At 35.2% G+C, this 20,224-nt stretch overlaps 2 protein-coding genes across 2 annotated transcripts; both read right to left on the minus strand.

Annotated features, from left to right (window-relative positions):
• Positions 1-5,663: 5,663 nt before the first annotated feature.
• LOC125494352 (protein FAR1-RELATED SEQUENCE 5-like) lies at positions 5,664-6,678 on the minus strand. The gene is made up of 2 exons (XM_048637921.2): positions 5,901-6,678; positions 5,664-5,812 (listed from the first exon to the last, which is right to left on the minus strand). Exons 1-2 carry the CDS (start codon positions 6,676-6,678, stop codon positions 5,664-5,666), a joined length of 927 nt encoding a protein of 308 aa, XP_048493878.2.
• Positions 6,679-11,769: 5,091 nt separating this feature from the next.
• Positions 11,770-19,979, minus strand: LOC104908290 (hypothetical protein). The gene is made up of 9 exons (XM_057395021.1): positions 19,584-19,979; positions 19,256-19,343; positions 17,588-17,673; positions 15,673-15,751; positions 15,506-15,565; positions 13,564-13,685; positions 13,398-13,472; positions 13,110-13,264; positions 11,770-12,325 (listed from the first exon to the last, which is right to left on the minus strand). Exons 1-8 carry the CDS (start codon positions 19,907-19,909, stop codon positions 13,231-13,233), a joined length of 870 nt encoding a protein of 289 aa, XP_057251004.1. The 5' UTR covers positions 19,910-19,979; the 3' UTR covers positions 11,770-12,325; positions 13,110-13,230.
• Positions 19,980-20,224: the final 245 nt, after the last annotated feature.

Consider the following 20,224-nt stretch of genomic DNA (forward strand, 5'->3'; position numbering starts at 1 on the left):
AAAAAGTGCAATCAGGAAGATCACATCGAGGATGGCGTATGATCTTCCTCAGTTTCCACGGGGTTGCATCTACTTCCCCAAAGTAGGAGTGATCCCTCCAGTAAGTTATTTTGTTGAAATCTAATTCCGGCTTTCCTATGGGCGGGGGAATGCCATATATGGTGGACCTGGTTTCACATTCGGTGAAGGACCAGCCTGTGGTGGTTCGATGTTGGGGGAAATGTTTGCATTTCTGCCATGAGAGGGAGTTTGGAGTTTGGACAGTTTGGAGTTTGGAGAGTTTGGAGTTTGGAGAAAGGGTGTGAGAGAAAGTTGTAAGTTAACAGTTAACTATGGAGTAAATATATCTGCAGTTAGATAGTACTATAGAGTAAGATAATATAATATAACGCAGTTAATTGCAAGGTATAAGAAATTGTCGGTTTATTTGCAGAATAAATTGTGTTCAGGAATAGAAACTTGTTCATCTTTCAGGTATTAGTGTTGAAATATATGAAAGGATTAATATAAATTGTGTTCAGGAAATATAAAAACTTGTTCATCTTTCAGTTAGAAGTGTTGAAATATATGAAAGGATTAAGTGTAAAGTTAAGCCTTTACGTCTAATATTATTGAACTTACTTGTATTAATGGATTTAAACGAGTTAAACGACTTAATTTTGTACGATATTAAACGTTTACGACTTCTAAATACTTGAAATATATGAAAGGATTAAGTGTAAAGTGTAGCCTTTACGTCCGTCTAATATTATTGAACTTTACTTATATTAATGGATTTAAACGAGTTAAACAACTTAAACTTATACGATATTAAATGTTTACGACTTCTAAATACTTGAAATATATGAAAGGATTAAGTGTAAAGTGTAGCCTTTACGTCCGTCTAATATTATTGAACTTTACTTGTATTAATGGATTAAACGAGTTAAACGACTTAAATTATACGATATTAAACGTTTACGACTTCTAAATACTTGAAATATATGAAAGGATTAAGTGTAAAGTGTAGCATTTACGTCCGTTAATATTATACGTCTAATATTATTGAACTTACTTGTATTAATGGATTTAAACGAGTTAAACGACTTAATTTTGTACGATATTAAACGTTTACGACTTCTAAATACTTGAAATATATGAAAGGATTAAGTGTAAAGTGTAGCCTTTACGTCCGTCTAATATTATTGAACTTTACTTGTATTAATGGATTTAAACGAGTTAAACGAGTTAAACAACTTAAACTTATACGATATTAAATGTTTACGACTTCTAAATACTTGAAATATATGAAAGGATTAAGTGTAAAGTGTAGCCTTTACGTCCGTCTAATATGATTGAACTTTACTTGTATTAATGGATTTAAACGACTTAAACTTATATGATATTAAACGTTTACGACTTCTAAATACTTGAAATATATGAAAGGATTAAGTGTAAAGTGTAGCCTTTACGTCCGTCTAATATTATACGTCTAATATTGAACTTACTTGTATTAATGGATTTAAACGAGTTAAACGACTTAATTTGTACGATATTAAACGTTTACGACTTCTAAATACTTGAAATATATGAAAGGATTAAGTGTAAAGTGTAGCCTTTACGTCCGTCTAATTATTATTGAACTTTACTTGTATTAATGGATTTAAACGAGTTAAACGACTTAAACTTATACGATATTAAACGTTTACGACTTCTAAATACTTGAAATATATGAAAGGATTAAGTGTAATGTTAAGCCTTTACGTCTAATATTATTGAACTTGTAAATCAATACAAAATGACGAACAAGTACAAAATAACGTTTACGACTTCTAGTTAAATGACGAACAACTACTACATACATCAATACAATTTCATAAATGATGAACACAACTTATAAATCAACGAATAGTTATTTGAAACTTACAATTATTTATAAAATGCCGAAATGAAGTTGTAAATCCAATAATACAACTTGATAAATGATGACCCATCGATGAATAATATTTTATAACTTAGAACACAATTTTAAAAATTCCGAACACAAGTTTGAAATCCGTTAATAGTAGTTTATAATTTACAAACACAACAAAACTTATAAATCGATCAATAGTAGTTTATAACTTACAAACACAATTTATAAAATGATGAACACAACTTATCAATCGATCAATACTAGTTTATAACTTACAAACACAACACAACTTATAAATAGATGAATAGTAGTTTATAACTTAGAAACAGAATTTATAAAATGACGAACAGAAGTTGTAAATCCATTAATCAAACTTCATAAATGATGAACACAACTTATAAATAGATCAATAGTAGTTTATAACTTACAAACACAATTTATAAAATGACGAATAGAAGTTCTAAATCCATTAATCAAACTTGATAAATGATGAACACAACTTATAAATCTATCAATAGTAGTTGCCTATTAAGTATTAAGTAATTTTGTTGCCTATTAAGTATTAAGTAATTTTGTTGCCTATTAAGTAATTGATATGTTGTATGGGTTTATATAATTTAATATAGTATGAATTTACTGTATTAAGTAATTTTGTAACTAAAAGTACTTCGTTATTATAGTATGAATTTACTGTATTAGTATATTACTGTTTTAATTTAGTAGTTTAGTGTATAAAGTAATTTAGTAGTTTAGTGTTATTTACTAAATTTTCGAAACATTGAGCGAACTATGTTTTATATTTTATGAACAACATTTTTATGAGTTTTAATTTACAAGTACAAATAACTTGAGAAATGAACAACTTTTTTATCACTTCAAGTACGAGAAATGACATTTATCTGTTTGAGGCTGCAATTTGGTTTTGCGTCTGCAAATGGGTTTGCAGCGCAGACCTTGAGCACTGTGCACAACATTTGTCATTGGGCAGCAGCAGAGAAGTTCAGAGAAAGAAAGAGAAAGAAAGAGAAATTGGGCAGCAGCTGTCATTAACTGAAATGGATTATCATTTTGAAGTCCATTTCTCATTTATCCTCTCCTAGAGCCCGTCAACCTTTATAAATACTTAACCCAAGTATAAACAAGGCCCATTATAAATTATAATCCAAAGCAGAAATAAAATTCTTAACCAACCCATTTTCCATCAATTATGGCAACAACACAACCCATCCCACAACCAATGCCAATAAACCTACAAATCTTCAAACAAATTCAACAGAAAATTGCTGTGGGCTGCAAAGGGATCGACACCATGTTAGGAGGTGGCTTTCCCAACCGGTATGATCACGGAGCTTTGTGGGGAAAGTGCATCGGGAAAAACACAAATATGCTTACAACTCTCACTGTTGTGCCAACTCCCACCATCATGTGGTGGTTTATTCGGATCATGCATTTACATACATTCGAACAACAATTTCCAGCAAACCGACTTGTTAAAATTGCAAATTACATGAAGGAAAACTATATAAATGAGAGTAGTTACATTAACATTGATGATGTAAAGGTCATGCGAGTTGATAATCCATCTGATCTTTTGACGGCAATTAAAAATATTACTATATTATGCAAGCAAGCCGAACAATCACCTCGCAACGTGCGTCTAATTATCGTTGACTCAATTGCATCTATTTTCCAATGTGCATTCAACAATAACCATGAAGACATGACTTCAAGGTCCAAACTTTTTTTCAAAATTTCAGCTGAGTTGAGAGGACTTGCACATAACTACAATGCAGCTGTGGTATGCACTAATGAAGTTCGGGCTACTTTCGTCGACAACACACACAATACGAATAATATTCGTCTACTAACATCTGGAATACAAGTGGAACCAGCTCTTGGCCTGTCTTGGTCCAACTGCATAAATAATCGGTTTTTCCTTGGGATTCACATTACCAATGGTGAAAGAATTCGACACATCCGCACAATTATGTGTCCCTATCTCGGAGATTCTATTACAAACTTTAAAATTACTAGCGGAGGGGTTGAAGATCTAATCTAATGTAGCAAATAATATGATGTATTGCAGCAGCAAATAACAACATGTAACATACTAATTCTGTAATGAATTTAAATCCATTGTTCGTGTTCGAAGTTCCATTCGAGTGTTTCAACTACCAATCCATTCTTCCAACTACCATTCGAGTGTTTCAACTAGCATTCTTTGTCGAAGAAGTCTCTGTATTGGTAAGCCTATGAACGACAACGTTAAAAAAACTTAGTATTACTACACATAAAAACATAAACTACAATTCAAATCACACACGATACTATTGGTACCTGACTAGTAGGCCACAACTGCAGCTCCAAACGTGTTGATGGATTCACGTTCTCCAAATCCTGAATTGAACATCGATCTTTGGTCAATGCCTAATTTTCTAAAATTAAACACTATTAATTTATTGCAATTTGACTATGAACACTTTGATGGTAAGTTCACTAAGTAAGTTCACTATCTGCAGAAATATTATGCACTACAAATTCGTCACAAAAATTGTAACTTTATACTGTATATTTGCAGTGAAATAAGGTGAAATAAATTGTGTTCATGAAATATATTTAGTTGTTCAACTTTCAGTTATGACTGTTCAAATATATGAAAGGATTACAATAAAAACAATTAACGAAATTACTTAAAAATGTTACTATGAACAATGAATGAAATAACTCAAAACTGAAATAACTAACAACCAACTTCAATCATGTTTTATACCTGAGGAGGGGGTCTGCGTTCTCCTTGCGTTTCACTCCTTTGCCTTTCCCCTTCTTAGGTGCTTCTTGCTGTTTCTTCTTAGCTTCCGCATTCTTCCCTTCATCATTCTTTCCCTTCTCATTATTCGCCTTCTCATTCTTGGCCTTCTCAACGCATGACTTATTCTACCTGCCCGTTTTGTTTTTTTCGTAGGGGGTCTTTAGCCACATTAACTTCTATGCGACTACCTTCACATTCATTTGGGGACTTCTCTACCCTATTGCAGCTGCCAACTCCTACAGAACCATTTGCCAACTGCACCCACTGTGTGTTACCAACAGAAGTAGGAGTGCAATCTTTCAGGCTCATACCAGCAATCTTCATGGAATGCCTTCATCTAGGCGTATGTTGAGTACTTGGAGCGTCTCAACACAGTGTGAACATCACCATAGTTGGCTGCCTTCAAGCAGATTGGGTCAAAAACAACCATCATTCTATCATAGTTCTGCACTTCATCCGTCTTTGAGGGGTCGTGATAAGCTACCTTCACCATTGTATGCTTCCGGAATACATCTTTCCGCCATCGACGTAGTATGTACTTTTCAGGTATCTCCTTAATTTTCAACTTATTATATAACGATATTATATGCCTACATAAGATTCCCGTCAAACATCTTGCATTCACACTTAGCTTCGGTCGTCTCCATGTCTATAAGAACTACATATTCACAATTCCTATCAAGAGGCACCTCCTTTTTAGTGTCCTTGCTAACCACCCAAACCCTATCCTCATACGTATGTTCAACCAACTCCTGTCCAACATCCTGCTTACCAGTCCATTCAAGGTATAACACCTTCATACATTCATTTTGTATCTCCCTAAATTTAGCATCCGTGTACAACTTTTGAAACACAATCTCCGTCTTGAAAGTTGTCACAGCAACACGGAGATACCTTGAACTATTTGCATCAGCTTCCCTCTCCGCATTTGCTCTAGATTCCATCGCGTTGCAATATTGCTCAGCAAACTCGCATTAATTTTGTGGTTTTGTGAGCATAACCGTCAAAAAAACTGTTGATGCTCTCACACCTTTGGGTTGTCTTCATTCCCGCCCAAAATAGATGCCTCATGTAAGCAGGAACCCACATATCTCTTTCCCGAAACAAACCTGCAGAGTCGCTAAAAACTTCAAGACAATGCATACAATACAGTATAACATTTCTACATGCTAAGCTTGGTTCACTTAACAAATATACCTTGAAGCCATTCATCATCACCAAGCTCATACTTCTCTATGGCACAAACCCAACTCCTCTCAAAAACTTCTGGACTTACACTCTCGTATATGGCTTTCGTCAACGCTTCCTTCAAATCTTTGTAATTACCATATGAACCAAGCTTCTTCCCAAATTTCATCATGATGTGCCAAATGCACCACCGGTGTACAGACTCCGGCATAGCATTGCGAAGGGCCTTCCTCATGGCAGCATCTTGGTCTGTCAATATTCCAATGGGTGCCTTACCCCCCATGCAAAGCAACCATGTGCTAAACACCCACCATAAGTCTCCGCATCTTCGCGATACTAGCGCACAACCAAGCAATATGCTCTGCCCATGGTGGTTCACTCCAACAAAGTTTGCAAAAGGTAATTCATAATCATTTGTCAAATATGTCGCATCGAAACATACAACGTCACCAAATTCTTCGTATGCCACCCTCGACCTAGCATCAACCCAAAGTACATCCTTCAAATACCCTTTATCGTCAAGTCGATGAATGTGGAAAAAATTTTGATTGTCAGCTGCCATCTTGTTAAAGTACATTAGCATTGCATTTGCATCTCCGGGCCCAAGTTTCAACTTCCTTTCCTTGGCAACCATATTCCTAAGATCCCTCTCTGTGATAACCATATTCTCAAGACCATTTCGCTCACGCGCTAAGCTACTATGAATCTGTGATATTCTAACACCAACAGCGTGATCATTAAACAAACGCCTCCTAACAGCGCAACTAACCTCCTCCTTCCTAAACATGCTAATGAACCTGGATTTGCTTGGTGTTGGATTATGGTTCACATGATCCAATACGACCTTCTTCACTACTCATTCCCCCCCTTCATTACATGCAGCATCATTACATGCAGCATACATCATAACAGGGCAATTGCATTTCTTAGACTTCCTAGTTGGCACTTCTACACCTTTACGTCCAACCGCAACACGCCCCTTCAATGTTCGTTTCATGTCAGGTTTACCATTACACTCACATTTCCAAGTGTAATTCCTAAACTCCTTCTTCACTTCTCCACCGGTCACCTCTTTCCCTTTCACACCTACTTTCTTCAAAGACCCAGCTGCCCTAATTACACCAAAACCTTCCTGCTTTCCATATCTCCTAAAATAATCATCAGCATATTCCCATGTCCCAAACACCATACCAACTGCAGGTGGTTGCACAACAGTGTTTGATCCACAACTATGAGGATCAGGTGTCTCAATAACAACCAGTTCATCATTATCAACCAATTGAACACAATTCATGTACTGCAATTCCAATATTATAAGATACAAACTTAAATGACAGCAATTGCAATATTTCCAGCAATTCCAATTTTATATTTTCAATTATTACTATGCCAATTATTTGGTTAATAAAAATTGCAGCATGAAGTTATTACAATACAAACAAAATTACCTGAATTTATTCGCAAGCCACCATTTTTTTCCCTACTTCAATAAATGTCAATTTTTCCCACCATTTCATTTATTACTAACCTCCGCATTTCAATAAATGTCAAAATTAGCTGAATTTATTCGCAAGCCACCATTTTTACTAACTCAGAGAACATATTTATTACATTTTACAATGATATTCGTACATTTCATCATTTATTCTACAACTGAATTTTTTTTGCAGAATTGTACTTACCTCCGCAGCTATGGGAACTGCATGTTCGCACCCTTCCTTCATTACCGATTCCATACCGCTACTGCTCATCTTCTCATCTTCAATAAATTCTTCAATTATTCCTTGAATTATTCCTTATCTTTCTCATCTTGTAATTTCTCTGGAATTTCTGGACTTTTTTCTCAAGTTTCTCTCTTCAATTTCTCTCTCCTAGTTTCTGGACTTTTTTCTCTTTTTCTTGACTTCTTTCTCTTTCCTTAACGCCGTTACTTTCAATTTCATTCCACCCCTTTCCTTAGGGGACCACAAATACCTTTTGTTGGGAATATATTATTATAATGCCTGATAGATGTTTTTTTGCATCTATCAAATAGATGTTTATCATTTCTCCTCCGATCTATGATCTATCTACCATCCTTCTATTTTTTTAGGCGAAGAGAACATGTCGTTAGCAAGTTAGTTACTTAGTTTAAATTGTCTAAGGGCGTGTTCGGCAACAGTAGTTGTGGTGATAGCTTTTAGCTGTGAGAGTAGCTGTTAGTTGTACTGGTAGCTGCTAGTGGTTGGTGTGTAGCGCTTAGCTGTCCAAGTAGCGGTGTAAAATATTGATGTTCGGTAAAAGAAGGTTTTAAAGTAGCGGTTTAAGAATAACTAGTTAAAAATTCAAATAAAGCTTTAACATATCATTTATACACCATTAAAAGCTACCCAAAAACTACAAATTGTAACTTTTGACAAACTGAACTTCTACTACTAAAACACTACTTGTACCACTAAAAACTACTTACACCACTACCTAGCCAAACACTCTTATTTTTTTCTAATTAGTGTTTTGACCTAGTCAAGACACTAAAAGCTACTTAAAAAGCTTGTGCCGAACACGCCCTAAGAAGAAACCAATAAAATTAGGGGTGTTCATTATCGGAGATCCGATTTTTCAAATATCCGAAAATGCGGTTACCTGCTTTGGATAGTCAAAAGGTCGGCCCGTGACCCGATCCGGGAAAACGGATACCCCACTTTCCGGGTCGGGTCACATGATCTTCCAACTTCCTATGTATAAATGCAGGTTAGATAAGAACACCAATCAATGTATACAAAAAATTTCAACAAATAATTAGTACAAATTTGAACATCACTCAACAAAAACATTGCACAAAGTACCTACTGCTACAGTTCTACCTACTGACATCGAATAGAAAAAAAAAAAGTGATTGTTTCATATGAAGAAGACCAACAGTATATTATATAGCAGAGTTGCTTGGATGTTTTGGTCATTGCGACGCCATGTGGGAGCAGAGAACTAGAGGAGTCAGGGATAAAGAAAGGGGTCTACAACCATGAAAAAGAAAAAGAAAAAGAGTCTGAAAACAAATTAAACCCATACACTAGCAATCATATTCATATAGCAGAAGACACGAGCTTCATTCGGGACACAAAAAAGCTAACGGGTTTTCGGGTACCGGATAACAAGATAAGATCGGCCCATGACCTGACCAGGCTTATCTCGCTTGATACCCAACCCGGAAATATATTTTTTTTAGATCAAGGCCACGTTCAGTTCACCTTATTTTTGTTTATTTCAAATTTAATCAGAGCAGATCAGATTAGATTAGAAAAAATACGTTCAGATCAGATCATGCTTATATTTAAAAATTCATTATAATAATTGAATATTAATAAAATGCTCATTGAGACGAATCAAACAAGACCCCACATGACTATATTTTTTCTTATATATTGAGAAACATCTAAAAGATTCTATCTAATTGTGTCTAAAATATTCTCTCTAATCGTGAATAGTGTCAAGATTCTAAGTGGGAAAAATATAAAAAATACAAATGGAGTATTATTATTTGCTAGTACATTTGTTCAAAACGATTATTATTGTTGCTGTTGTACTTATTAATTATTAATATTGGTAATTATTATTAATCTTGTTGTTATTATTATAAATTTCATTGTTATCATTATTTTAACTTATTTTTTTGTTATTAAATAATAGAAAATTAAAAGCTACGTGTTAAGAACATAAGATTGACGCAAAAATAAGAAATATATAAAATATGATAACTCAAATTTATGACGACGAAACTACTAAGTTCGGATTACATTTTAAAATAAGCTAAGTGCGGGATACAAATTATAAATTTAGATTCGGTATACTTCTTCCTATCGAATTCCAAATCTCTCTAGCTATTTGAAGTTGCACGCTATTTATTTCTTTCTTGGGCAAGTCATAGTTGTTTGTATATCTTATTTTATTTTATATGAAAAAAAAGAGTTGAGTCTGCCGACTTCTCTAGTGCGAAATATTTTTTTAAGGAAAAGAGTGAAACATTGTATAAGTGCTCAAATTAATGACCTGGGTTATATAATTATTTTTAGTAATAATAATAATTATTATGATTATAATTATTGTTGTTGTTATAATAATAATAATAATAATAATAATAATAATAATAATAATAATAATAATAATAATAATAATAATAATAATCATAATAATAATAATCATTATTAATAATACAAATTGTGTAAAAGTTGTAATAGAAATAAAATGATAATAATAATAATACTATAAATAAGATCTTATAATTTAATGCATAATATGAATTACAAAGTAATAATATAATAGTAATAATATATTTTATAAAAGATAAGTTCTTGTAAATCATATCACTTCAGATCAGATCAGATCAGAAAAAATAAGTTCAGATAAGTTCAGATCAGAAAATTTCAGGTGAACTAAACATAGCCCAAGTCAGCGCCCAACGGGTTTTCAGGAATCAACTGTCATGAATCTGCCTGATACTACTGTAAATGTCGCTCCACTGTCGATGAAGGTAAAGCTTATACAATTTGATTTAGCCTTTTGATTTTTTAACGAAATCATTATAACTAATGAGACATTCCTTTACCCATATTTGCTATAGTTTGATTTAGCTGTTTGTAGAAACCCAGTAACATTTGAACTCCTCTTCAAACCGCTGGTAAGGCATATCTGCTGCTTTGAGGAAGGGAGAGTTGAAGCTATGTACGCTGGTCAACCACTTGCTGATGTCGAGTCTGCTCTTAGGTCATATTGGTGAAATGAACATCGATAGTTGATGCCTGCTGTTTCGAGAATCTTTTGTTCTAATAGATCTGGAAGTCCGACATTTACTATAATTGACCTGATAGGTGAACAATATGTGATGATGAACTCATGAATGTTTATCGAGTTCCTAATTAAGTGGTTGTTTGCATTTTGTGGTCGAATTTTACCATGAATTTTCTCAAAGTACGTTGTGAATTGATGAAAAATAATCTTACATCACCGAATTTACCTTTTAACTAGGGTTTTGAGGTTAATGCAATACTTTGGATTAGAGAGAGTATATTGTTAGATTTATATCGAGAATTAATTATAATCTTTTGAATTAACGTATTTTGAAAAGTGCGGAAACAACATTTCTTTGGAAATGAAGTACTTACCATCATATCAAAGAATCTGTAAACCAAGCAAACCGCTAGTAAGGCATATCTGCTGCTTTGAGGAAGGGAGAGTTGAAGGCCTTGAAGCTTTGTACGCTGGTCAATCACTTGCTGATGTCGAGTCTGCTCTTAGGTCATATTGGTGAAATGAACATCGATAGTTGATGCCTGCTGGTATGACTGCATGAGGTTCGGATTGGCCAGTTTTCTGGGAACGCCCTCGGAAATCTCTTATAAGTACTTCTATTTCGGCACTTTTGACAATTTTGACACTTTGGACAGCATACAACATTGCAGATTCTGCTACACTCCATTGCGCTTGCTGGAAATATATATAGTGAAAGGGGTTGCTTCTTTCTGCTTCCTTTCTTGTCCTACTCCCGCTCTCTGAGCTAGAATACATTCATCTGCTATCCTCTCTGTTTCGAGAATCTTTTGTTCTAATAGATCTGAAAGTCCGACATTTACTATAATTGACCTGATAGGTGAACAATATGTGAGGATGAACTCATGAATGTTTATCGAGTTCCTAATTAAGTGGTTGTTTGCATTTTGTGGTCGAATTTTGACCATGAATTTTCTCAAAGTACGTTGTGAATTGATGAAAAATAATCTTACATCACCGAATTTACCTTTTAACTAGGGTTTTGAGGTTAATGCAACACTTTGGATTAGAGAGAGTATATTGTTAGATTTATATCGAGAATTAATTATAATCTTTTGAATTAGATATCAACACGTACTTTGAAAAGTGCGGAAACAACATTTCTTTGGAAATGAAGTACTTACCATCATATCAAAGAATCTGTAAACCAAGCAAATGTATATCTATTGTAAATCTAGATTAATTTTCGAGGGAACTATTCTAAAAAACCTAGAAACGAAATGGAACTTACAAACTTATCTCCAGCAAGCTGGAGTAAAGGGGGAAGGGGGAACATATTGCTCGGGGAGGCTATCCTTGGAAGATATATACTACAAGATCTCAGATTCCCTTGTGCAAAAGTTTGACAAACATGTTAATTCGTAGCGCGTTTCTGACTTCTCTTGTTGCATTAGAGGATTCTGCTGACTAAAATTTGCAGAAGCAGGGCAGTCTAGTCAAGCAATGCAACCTGTTTAAGATGAGTGCACTATAATTGCAGTTGTAGCTGAATATCTGCCAATCAAAGCCAATAAGGCTACAGTCACGTCATATGATGAAGATTACGAAAATCTTAATGCACGATATGTTTAAGACAAGGCGGTCTTTGAGTCTTTCAGGTAGAGTGGGAATATCTATGCTTCTCATCCAATCTGAAAACAGAGACAGCACAATTATTAGGCAGCTAGGAGTAACTTTTACAGAAATCTAGCAGCTGAGAGTTTAGTGCCAAGACACAGCAGACAACAGTGAAAATGTTGAGAACGTGGGACAAGTACTCTTTGCAGAATCGAGTCCTAAATGTGTAAGTTGTATTGGTGGATAAATGATTAGATGCCTGAAGTGGAAGGTTGAAACCTTCAAAGCCTAACACCAGAACAAGTGAACAACAATATCTCAGCCTTGAATATCTACACAAGTTAGATTCAGGAAGGGTGCGACATGGATCCCCACCAGCTCAATAAACAAGGGGACTTCTGGGACGTTTCTAAACATATAAGAAAAAAGACCTATTTTTCTTCTTTACCAATAGATGTAGACAGTGGCGGATCTTGAAAGATTTGCTAAGGGGGCCAGATTTTTTCACAATAACATATTATGATGTAACATATTATGATGCCGTGCAACTTATTTTTGTATGGGTTTTGGGCTCTAAACTACAAGGCTTATTTTTTTAAAAAAAAAAAAAACCTACGGGGGGGCAGGCCCAGGCCTGCCCCAATGAAGATCCGCCATTGGATATAGACAGCAATGATAAAGTTGGTTCCGTTCAAGTTGTCTATGATTATTTTTCCGTGTGTTATTAAAAGTTCTAAACAGCCCTGATTGCAGTTTACCCCCCCCTTCATTTACATCAAGATGCTTCTGTTCTTTTTATTGTCTTTAAGAAGGCGAGTGAAGTACTAGTAGTAATCTGAATGAAGCAATCCTCCTTACCTCTGCATACATGTTATGTCCTCATTGGTGTAGACGACTCCTGGAAACAAAATCCACTTTATATTTCAAAAAACTTGTAGCCATCCTCAGAACTAGTCATCCCTCTTCCCAATCACCCATTTTACGACACCAAAACTACTTGTTGGATACCAAGATACTGCACCAGATGGAACATTGTTTACTTAAAATATATACAATAATGTCAGAATTCAATAGCGAAAGAATCTTTAGAAAATCATTAAAAGATGACAGGCGGTTAGTTAGCTTAAAAAGCTTGGGTTAAAAATTTACTCTGAGCTCAGCACCGTCAAACAATTCAGCAAAACATCAATGGCAAAAACATCAGATGTTCCAAGGTCTACCCTGTAGTGAAATCATAAAACGAAGCTGATAAACATTATTGAGCTATTTAAGGAATTTAGCTAGGTATGCCAAGAGATTTCGTAGCTCATACCAGAAACGGCCCCAGTTATCCTGAAATTCAACATTACTAATATCATGGAATGATGATGGCATCACTTTAAGACCCTTGTCTGCATCGTATAGGGGATTGTACTCCATTGAAGAATTTGCCAGCTAGCAGGGGAAAGATCTTTAATCAGTACTGGCCTCATTAATAAATCTTGATACGACAATAACTAAGTTTCAAGAACAACATTGAATTCAAATACAAATGTGATAACAGAATAAAGGGAAGCTTCAATTGGCTCCTTCCCCTTGATGCCTTGAGTTTGCTAAAATAATTTGTATCAGTGATTTGATTAGCTGATGTAACCATTTATCTGGCCGAATTGTATCAGCAATTTCATTAACAGATATTTGCATATTGCCCTTCTCTTTTTTCAGTTCTTTTACTTTACTTTAGTTTTCGCGAGGGGTGGGGGGGGGGGGTTCTGAAAAGCTACAACTCTTTTTGTTGGCTCAAAAACTGCATTCCCACAAATTTGCAGTGTCAAACATTACACAACAATTGTATTTTCTTGTTCCACAAAGAGCTACAGAGGATCATGTATTCGGTAATATTTCCAAACTCCAGATTGAAGAGCGAATATATGTATATGGCTAGACCCTAGTACACAGAAAAGTACTGATGTTAAACCTTCATTGACCAACTTTCTTTTACAATATATTAAGTGGAGGACAATCAAACAAGGTTCTAACATAGTGCACTAGTTAGTACACTGAGATGGCCACAAATCCTTGCTTGACATCATAGCATTAATTTTGCCAACTTAGACAAAATACCCTTGGACAATGTTGGTCATAACTCATAAGCATGCAAGAAAGTCTCCACCATTCAGTAGTATCCCTTACCCATGTCTCCTTAGAGTATCTTGTTAGCAGTAGCAACCAGTGTTCACATTCTCTAACAAACTTATTCTAATGGGAAGGATTCACACTGCATCTTTTGCTAATCAAGCAAAATGCATTAGTGAGGCGATACAAAATCGTCTTCATGGAAGCGAAGAAAAAACCATTTAGAAGACTATCAGGCTAATCAAGCAAAATGCATTAGTGAGGCGATACAAAATCGTCTTCATGGAAGCGAAGAAACATAACCATTTAGAAGACTATCAGGGTTTGACTTAGCAGAGATGCAAGCTTGACTAGACATGTGGGCTGTGATGGATTATTGACAAGCCTGAAATGAGCAGAGTTTATGCAGTAGCCAGTAGGCATACTTTTTAGAAGCATGTGAACATTGGGAAAGCTTGTATTCAAATTAAAGGCAAGCCTAAGGTATCAATTTTCAACAGGAGATGTCAATGCTTCAGGCACAACTAGGATGCACAAAAGAGAAGGTTGAGACAGACTGCAGACCGTTTCTGTAGTACATAATCTATCCACCAATTCAGACATCCTTCAGTGCACGAATTGGCCACATCGACATAGTTTAATCGATTCAAGCATTTGTCTTGTCACGACGAAAATGTGAGCTGTGCACAGTCTGAACTTCGTCATGTTTTTTCATCTTTGTTTTGAATGCATAAACGAAGGTAAATCCTTAATTCTATATTTGCCATATCAACAGAAATCATCAACTTCTGCAGATAGTAACCACAGTGACTACCAACTCATCATTGACAAAATCACCAAGTTTGTTGCTTCATTGGATTTTTTAAGCGCAGCTGAACAATTGTACAAAATCACATCCTTTTTCAAAGGCTAGATTCGCACTTACCAAAATAATTGCCTTGCTTTTCATGTTAAAATTCAGTTGTACATGTAACTATAAATGTCTGAATCACATGTTATTCTTCATACAAGTACTAAATGTTTCAAGAATAATGAATCTGATCATAAAGATTGACACCACATAAGCTGAATAAACATATATAAGCATTGTAAAATCTTACAGCTCTCTAAATAAGAAAGAAACAAAAAAAATTAAGTACCTGCAAATTTGAAGAATTAAAAGCCCCCAAGCGTCCCATGACATACCAAGCTTGAATAACCTAAGATATTGAGAGAAATAATGACTTACAGCTAAACAAAGGAGCATATAGTGCACAATTGGAGAAGATGGCTTCAATGAAAAACATATGACAAATTTATCACTTACACTTCCAAAAAGATCGACATCCCGATCAGATGGTGATCCAAATAGTTCCACCCAAATGTACGAGTCCAGAGGATTAAAGCTGTCCAGATTCAAGAACAGCCAAAAAAGGAATAAGAAAAAACGACAAAAGTTGCAAAGCAGAACTTTCTCCATAAACATATGCATGAGATGAGCTGTTAACAGGACTATCAATCAAAAACCTCCCCTAACGGCTCGTTTGGTAGTCGTTAATACATTGCGGTAATGGTAATGAATTTTAAGTGTAATTTTATTAGGGAAGTGCCCTTAAAATCTTCATGGGGAGGCATTTTTTCTCCATGAGCAAGCAATCTCACCCCTAAACTTGTGTTTTTGTCTCCAAAGGGAAGCAAATTTTATTACCACTCATTACCACCTGTACAAGGTGGTATTGGATGGGAATGAAAATTCAAGAAGGAAAGTGGACACTTTAGGATAAATTAGCATTACCATGGGAATGGACAATGGTATTTTTCACAAATTTACACACAAATTCATTCTCATTACCACAATTTATGACCAACTACCAAACGGGCCGTAAGTGAAGATCAAACTCTCAATACCACCCCTAACTAAATTATTAATTAAAACCACCACTAAGTTTTTTATTACATCCTTAAATCCCCTCAACCTTAATTATCTAATTAACCATTAAAACATCCTATATAGCAGTAAAGGGCTTAATTGACTTGATCAAATGAATCTTAACAAGAAATAATAAACCCAACCCCACCTTTACTCTCTTATGTCCCCAGCACCACCATTTTCCCTTCCCCTCAACAGTCCCAGATCCACTCCTTCTCCCTCCCACCCTTACCCCTCCTCTAACGCTTTGCCAACGACAATAATTGACACCAACTCCATCATTAAACAAAACCCATAATTTCTCTCTCCAGCCTGTCAAGTTGTTACTTTTCAGAACTCGGCAATATTAATAACTTGATTAAGGGTGGGTTCAAGAATTTGATTTTCACTTAAGTATGATTTTTGGTAGGTAATCCTACTTAATATTAGCATCTCAACCCATCAACTCTACTCTAAAATTAGAAAGCAGACCACGAAGATATTAGACATGGATGTCTGCTGTTCACATACTTCTACATGTATGATATCACAATTTACATGCAAGGGACACGGCTACAAGTTCTTTATCGAGTATAAGGTGTACTCAATAAGACAATAGATCATACTGTAGCTATATAATGACAGCTATAAGCCTTTTACAAATGCCAAGACCAGGAAGTTACAGGTGCTAGTTGTTCTCGAATAAATTCCATCAACAAGAAAGATTCTGTAGCTCAAAGAAGTTTTTGGCAAGAGAACTTCGTGCAACAACTGAGGAGTTCCTTTTTATCCTAATGGATATGTCTCAATAGTTACTTGACACAAAATGATAAATTTATAACTGACTGCCCCGTGTTCTCTATCTTTCTACAAAGAAAGAACACTATTCTAAAAGGGTCACTTTTGCATAGCCATGTGGTGAAACTCAAAAACTCGTCTATACTTCCCTACGAAGCTCAGCGTTAGGACAAAGATAACTTTATGGAATATATCCTCTGTTCTAAAAACTTTGTCCCAAATTAATAAAAATCAACTTCTTAAAAAGGACATAAAGGTTGAGCACATGTTTAATACATAATCATCAATTTCCAATTTTCCCTCGTTAATGCACGAGGTCCTATTTAGCTTAGGTATAAGCCGTCTATTACTCTATATACGGCGAATTTAATAATCAAGAGCAACTTAGAAGGGTTGCAAAGTTTTTGACATTACTTTCTAGGAAGGGGCTAATTTGGGACATCTGGAAAAGTAAAAGAAAAAAAAGAGGTACAAAACTATAGGATAGCAAGAGACGCAAGCAAGGAGGTAATCCTGGAAAATAATTCTTACTTACTCTCTAAAGCTGACTTTGAAGGCAAGGACGGAGCCCGTCTTGGATTTTTGGAGATCTCGCCCCTTCTTCCTGACTCTTTCCTCAACCTTACAAACAATTCACAAAGCATTAAAGACTTCCTTTCCAAAAACAAGATTCAAGCAAAGAGTAAACTAGAAAGAGACGTAAGAAATATCAATGAAAAGAAAAGTATAGAACATATAATGAATAGATTATGTCCAAGACATTGAAGTATCAAGACTTCCTTTCAAAAGTTCCAAGGCAACCATATATATTTATTTTTGATTACACAACTCCTTGTGACATATTTTCCTTGACAAATTGTCCTTGAAGAGAGAATTTAAGCAGATTCACCAAATGATCACTTCTTGACATAAAGCAATGATATTCTGCTGTAACTAGCCAGCAGTTACAAAAAGTTGACCATTTTACTTCCTGACCGTTAAGAAGTTGGACATCAACCCATTTTGTTAATCGAGGAGCGAAGGAAGACACAAACATAGTTAGTGTTTTCTGAAGGTGACAATGTTTTCGAACATCCTAATAGTATATGTGCGGCGACATATAATTGAGGATTCACTAGGAACACCCTTTTAAAGCGACATGCAATTAAACCTCCCCCCCCCCCCAAAAAAAGAGCTCCAACCTTGTGAGAGGCACTTGAGAAATGGTATGTTATGAAATGAAAGCATACTTCACCACGAAAAAACTAACAATGTAAAGATTGGATATTTATTTTTGAGGGGGGAGTTGAACTATGGATTTAGATTTAAAAGCTTTGCACCAAACTCCCATTTAATTGTATAAACCTCCTTCATTATTCGTTAACAATGAAAGCAGGAATACAACAGGATATCATATACTTTGTTCTGTATCACTTATATCTAAACATCATACAATTAACTAAACCCAAATTGGCAAATTGTTAATCTCTCTATATATTCTCATGTGATTACCTGATTAAATTTGATTAAGAGCTACCAATTCAAATGTTTATTGATATTAGCAGTTCAAATGTTTATAATGAGCTATAAGAACATCAACAATTTAGTAGTGTTGGAATAATAAATGTGAGACTGAGAAGCAGTACGCCGCGATTCACAGTGGCTTCGTGGTGGCTTGCTGAGAGAAATCCCCGTGTCTCGTGTTATCGACAATAGCTTGCGGTTGTCATGGACTTCCAGGAACCTAATTTTCTTTATTTTCGGATTTGTTTCAGTTCTATTTCTCCTCCTTCATATAAATAATACCTTCTTGGCCATTCATTCTTTTTTCTTTACAAAAATACTACACCTAAAGACATGATCTACCTTTCTCCTCTAAATTGAGTAGTTCTTGAGCAATTCCAACCTTTGAGTTCAGGGTGTAAAATTCGAAGGTGTTATGTTAACCTTGGGGCGTTCCTCATTATAAGCCTGCACCATTATGGTGGCGAAATTTGCTTCTAAGGCAATGGTTTCTTATACTACAACACAAGTGCACAACAATATTCTTATGAGATCCAATCAAGTAATATCCTCTTTTTGTCTACAATTATTTCCTGATCAACAATTATTTTACCAACAAGTACTATAGAATAGGCATGTTATAACATAAGCAAAAAAAACTTGAAGCACCATAATCTAAAATTAGCAAACTAAAAAAAAAGGAAGAAAAACTGAAGAGTACCTTTTTGCGCATAAGTTCAGGATTACCAATACTATCTCCAAGTACTGCTCTAAGTTCCAAATCATTCTTACACGCATCTTCTAAAACTCTGTTTATCATTTACAAACAAAATATGAAAATCCACTTAAAAGTTCATTAGCATTGAAAGAACACAACAAGTATATGACATAAAATAGTCTAAGGTGGAATTTCTCTAGTGATAATTAAAGAGTTCATCGTATACTCGGGTGTACATAATTATTAATAACACGTGTCCGACACATAATTATTAGTGAGTAAGGCTGCATATATCAAAACCCTGAAAAAAAGAAGAAAGAGAGATAAGTACTTTGCCCAAGAAGGGTAATCATGGAGGCGTTGTTGTTCTCTTCTGTGCTTTTCTTCACGCAATTTGAGGAGTCTCCTTCCTCTGGCGCTTGTTCCAGACCCTTTTGCAGCAACATCTGTCACTCTCTCTCCTCTATTACCATCATCTTCTTCTTCTAAGCTGTCAATTGAGGTTGAAGAGGAAGCTCTAATGGCGGTCAAATTATTATATGAATTTGTCTTCCATTGAAGATAAGTTTTGCCATGATTAGAGCAATGATTAAGGGAAAAAGATGGAAGTGGAAAGATTTGTGGGTGGAAATAGGAACAGCCTAGTAGTGTTTGCATAGTTTCTCACTTTTCACTTTTGTGTGCTGAAAGTTGTTGCTGTGCGGCTGTGCCCATGATGTTTCAGATTCTCATCTAGTGGGAGATTGAGAATTTTTTTTTTTTTTTATATAGATAAGAAGAAAAATATCAGGAGACCCTCCGCACGAGGGGTGGACCTAATATGTCGTTTACAAGAATGGACTGTAGAGCAGAATTAGAACAAGAATCTATTACAAAAGAAGAATCTATCAAATGACCAACATTTGCAACCCAATCAGCTGCTTGATTTGCCTCGCGATAAATATGCTGCAGGGTCCACGAGGAGAAAGACCC

This window comes from Beta vulgaris, chromosome 5 (assembly GCF_026745355.1).
Source record: "Beta vulgaris subsp. vulgaris cultivar EL10 chromosome 5, EL10.2, whole genome shotgun sequence".
Lineage (NCBI taxonomy): Eukaryota > Viridiplantae > Streptophyta > Magnoliopsida > Caryophyllales > Amaranthaceae > Beta > Beta vulgaris.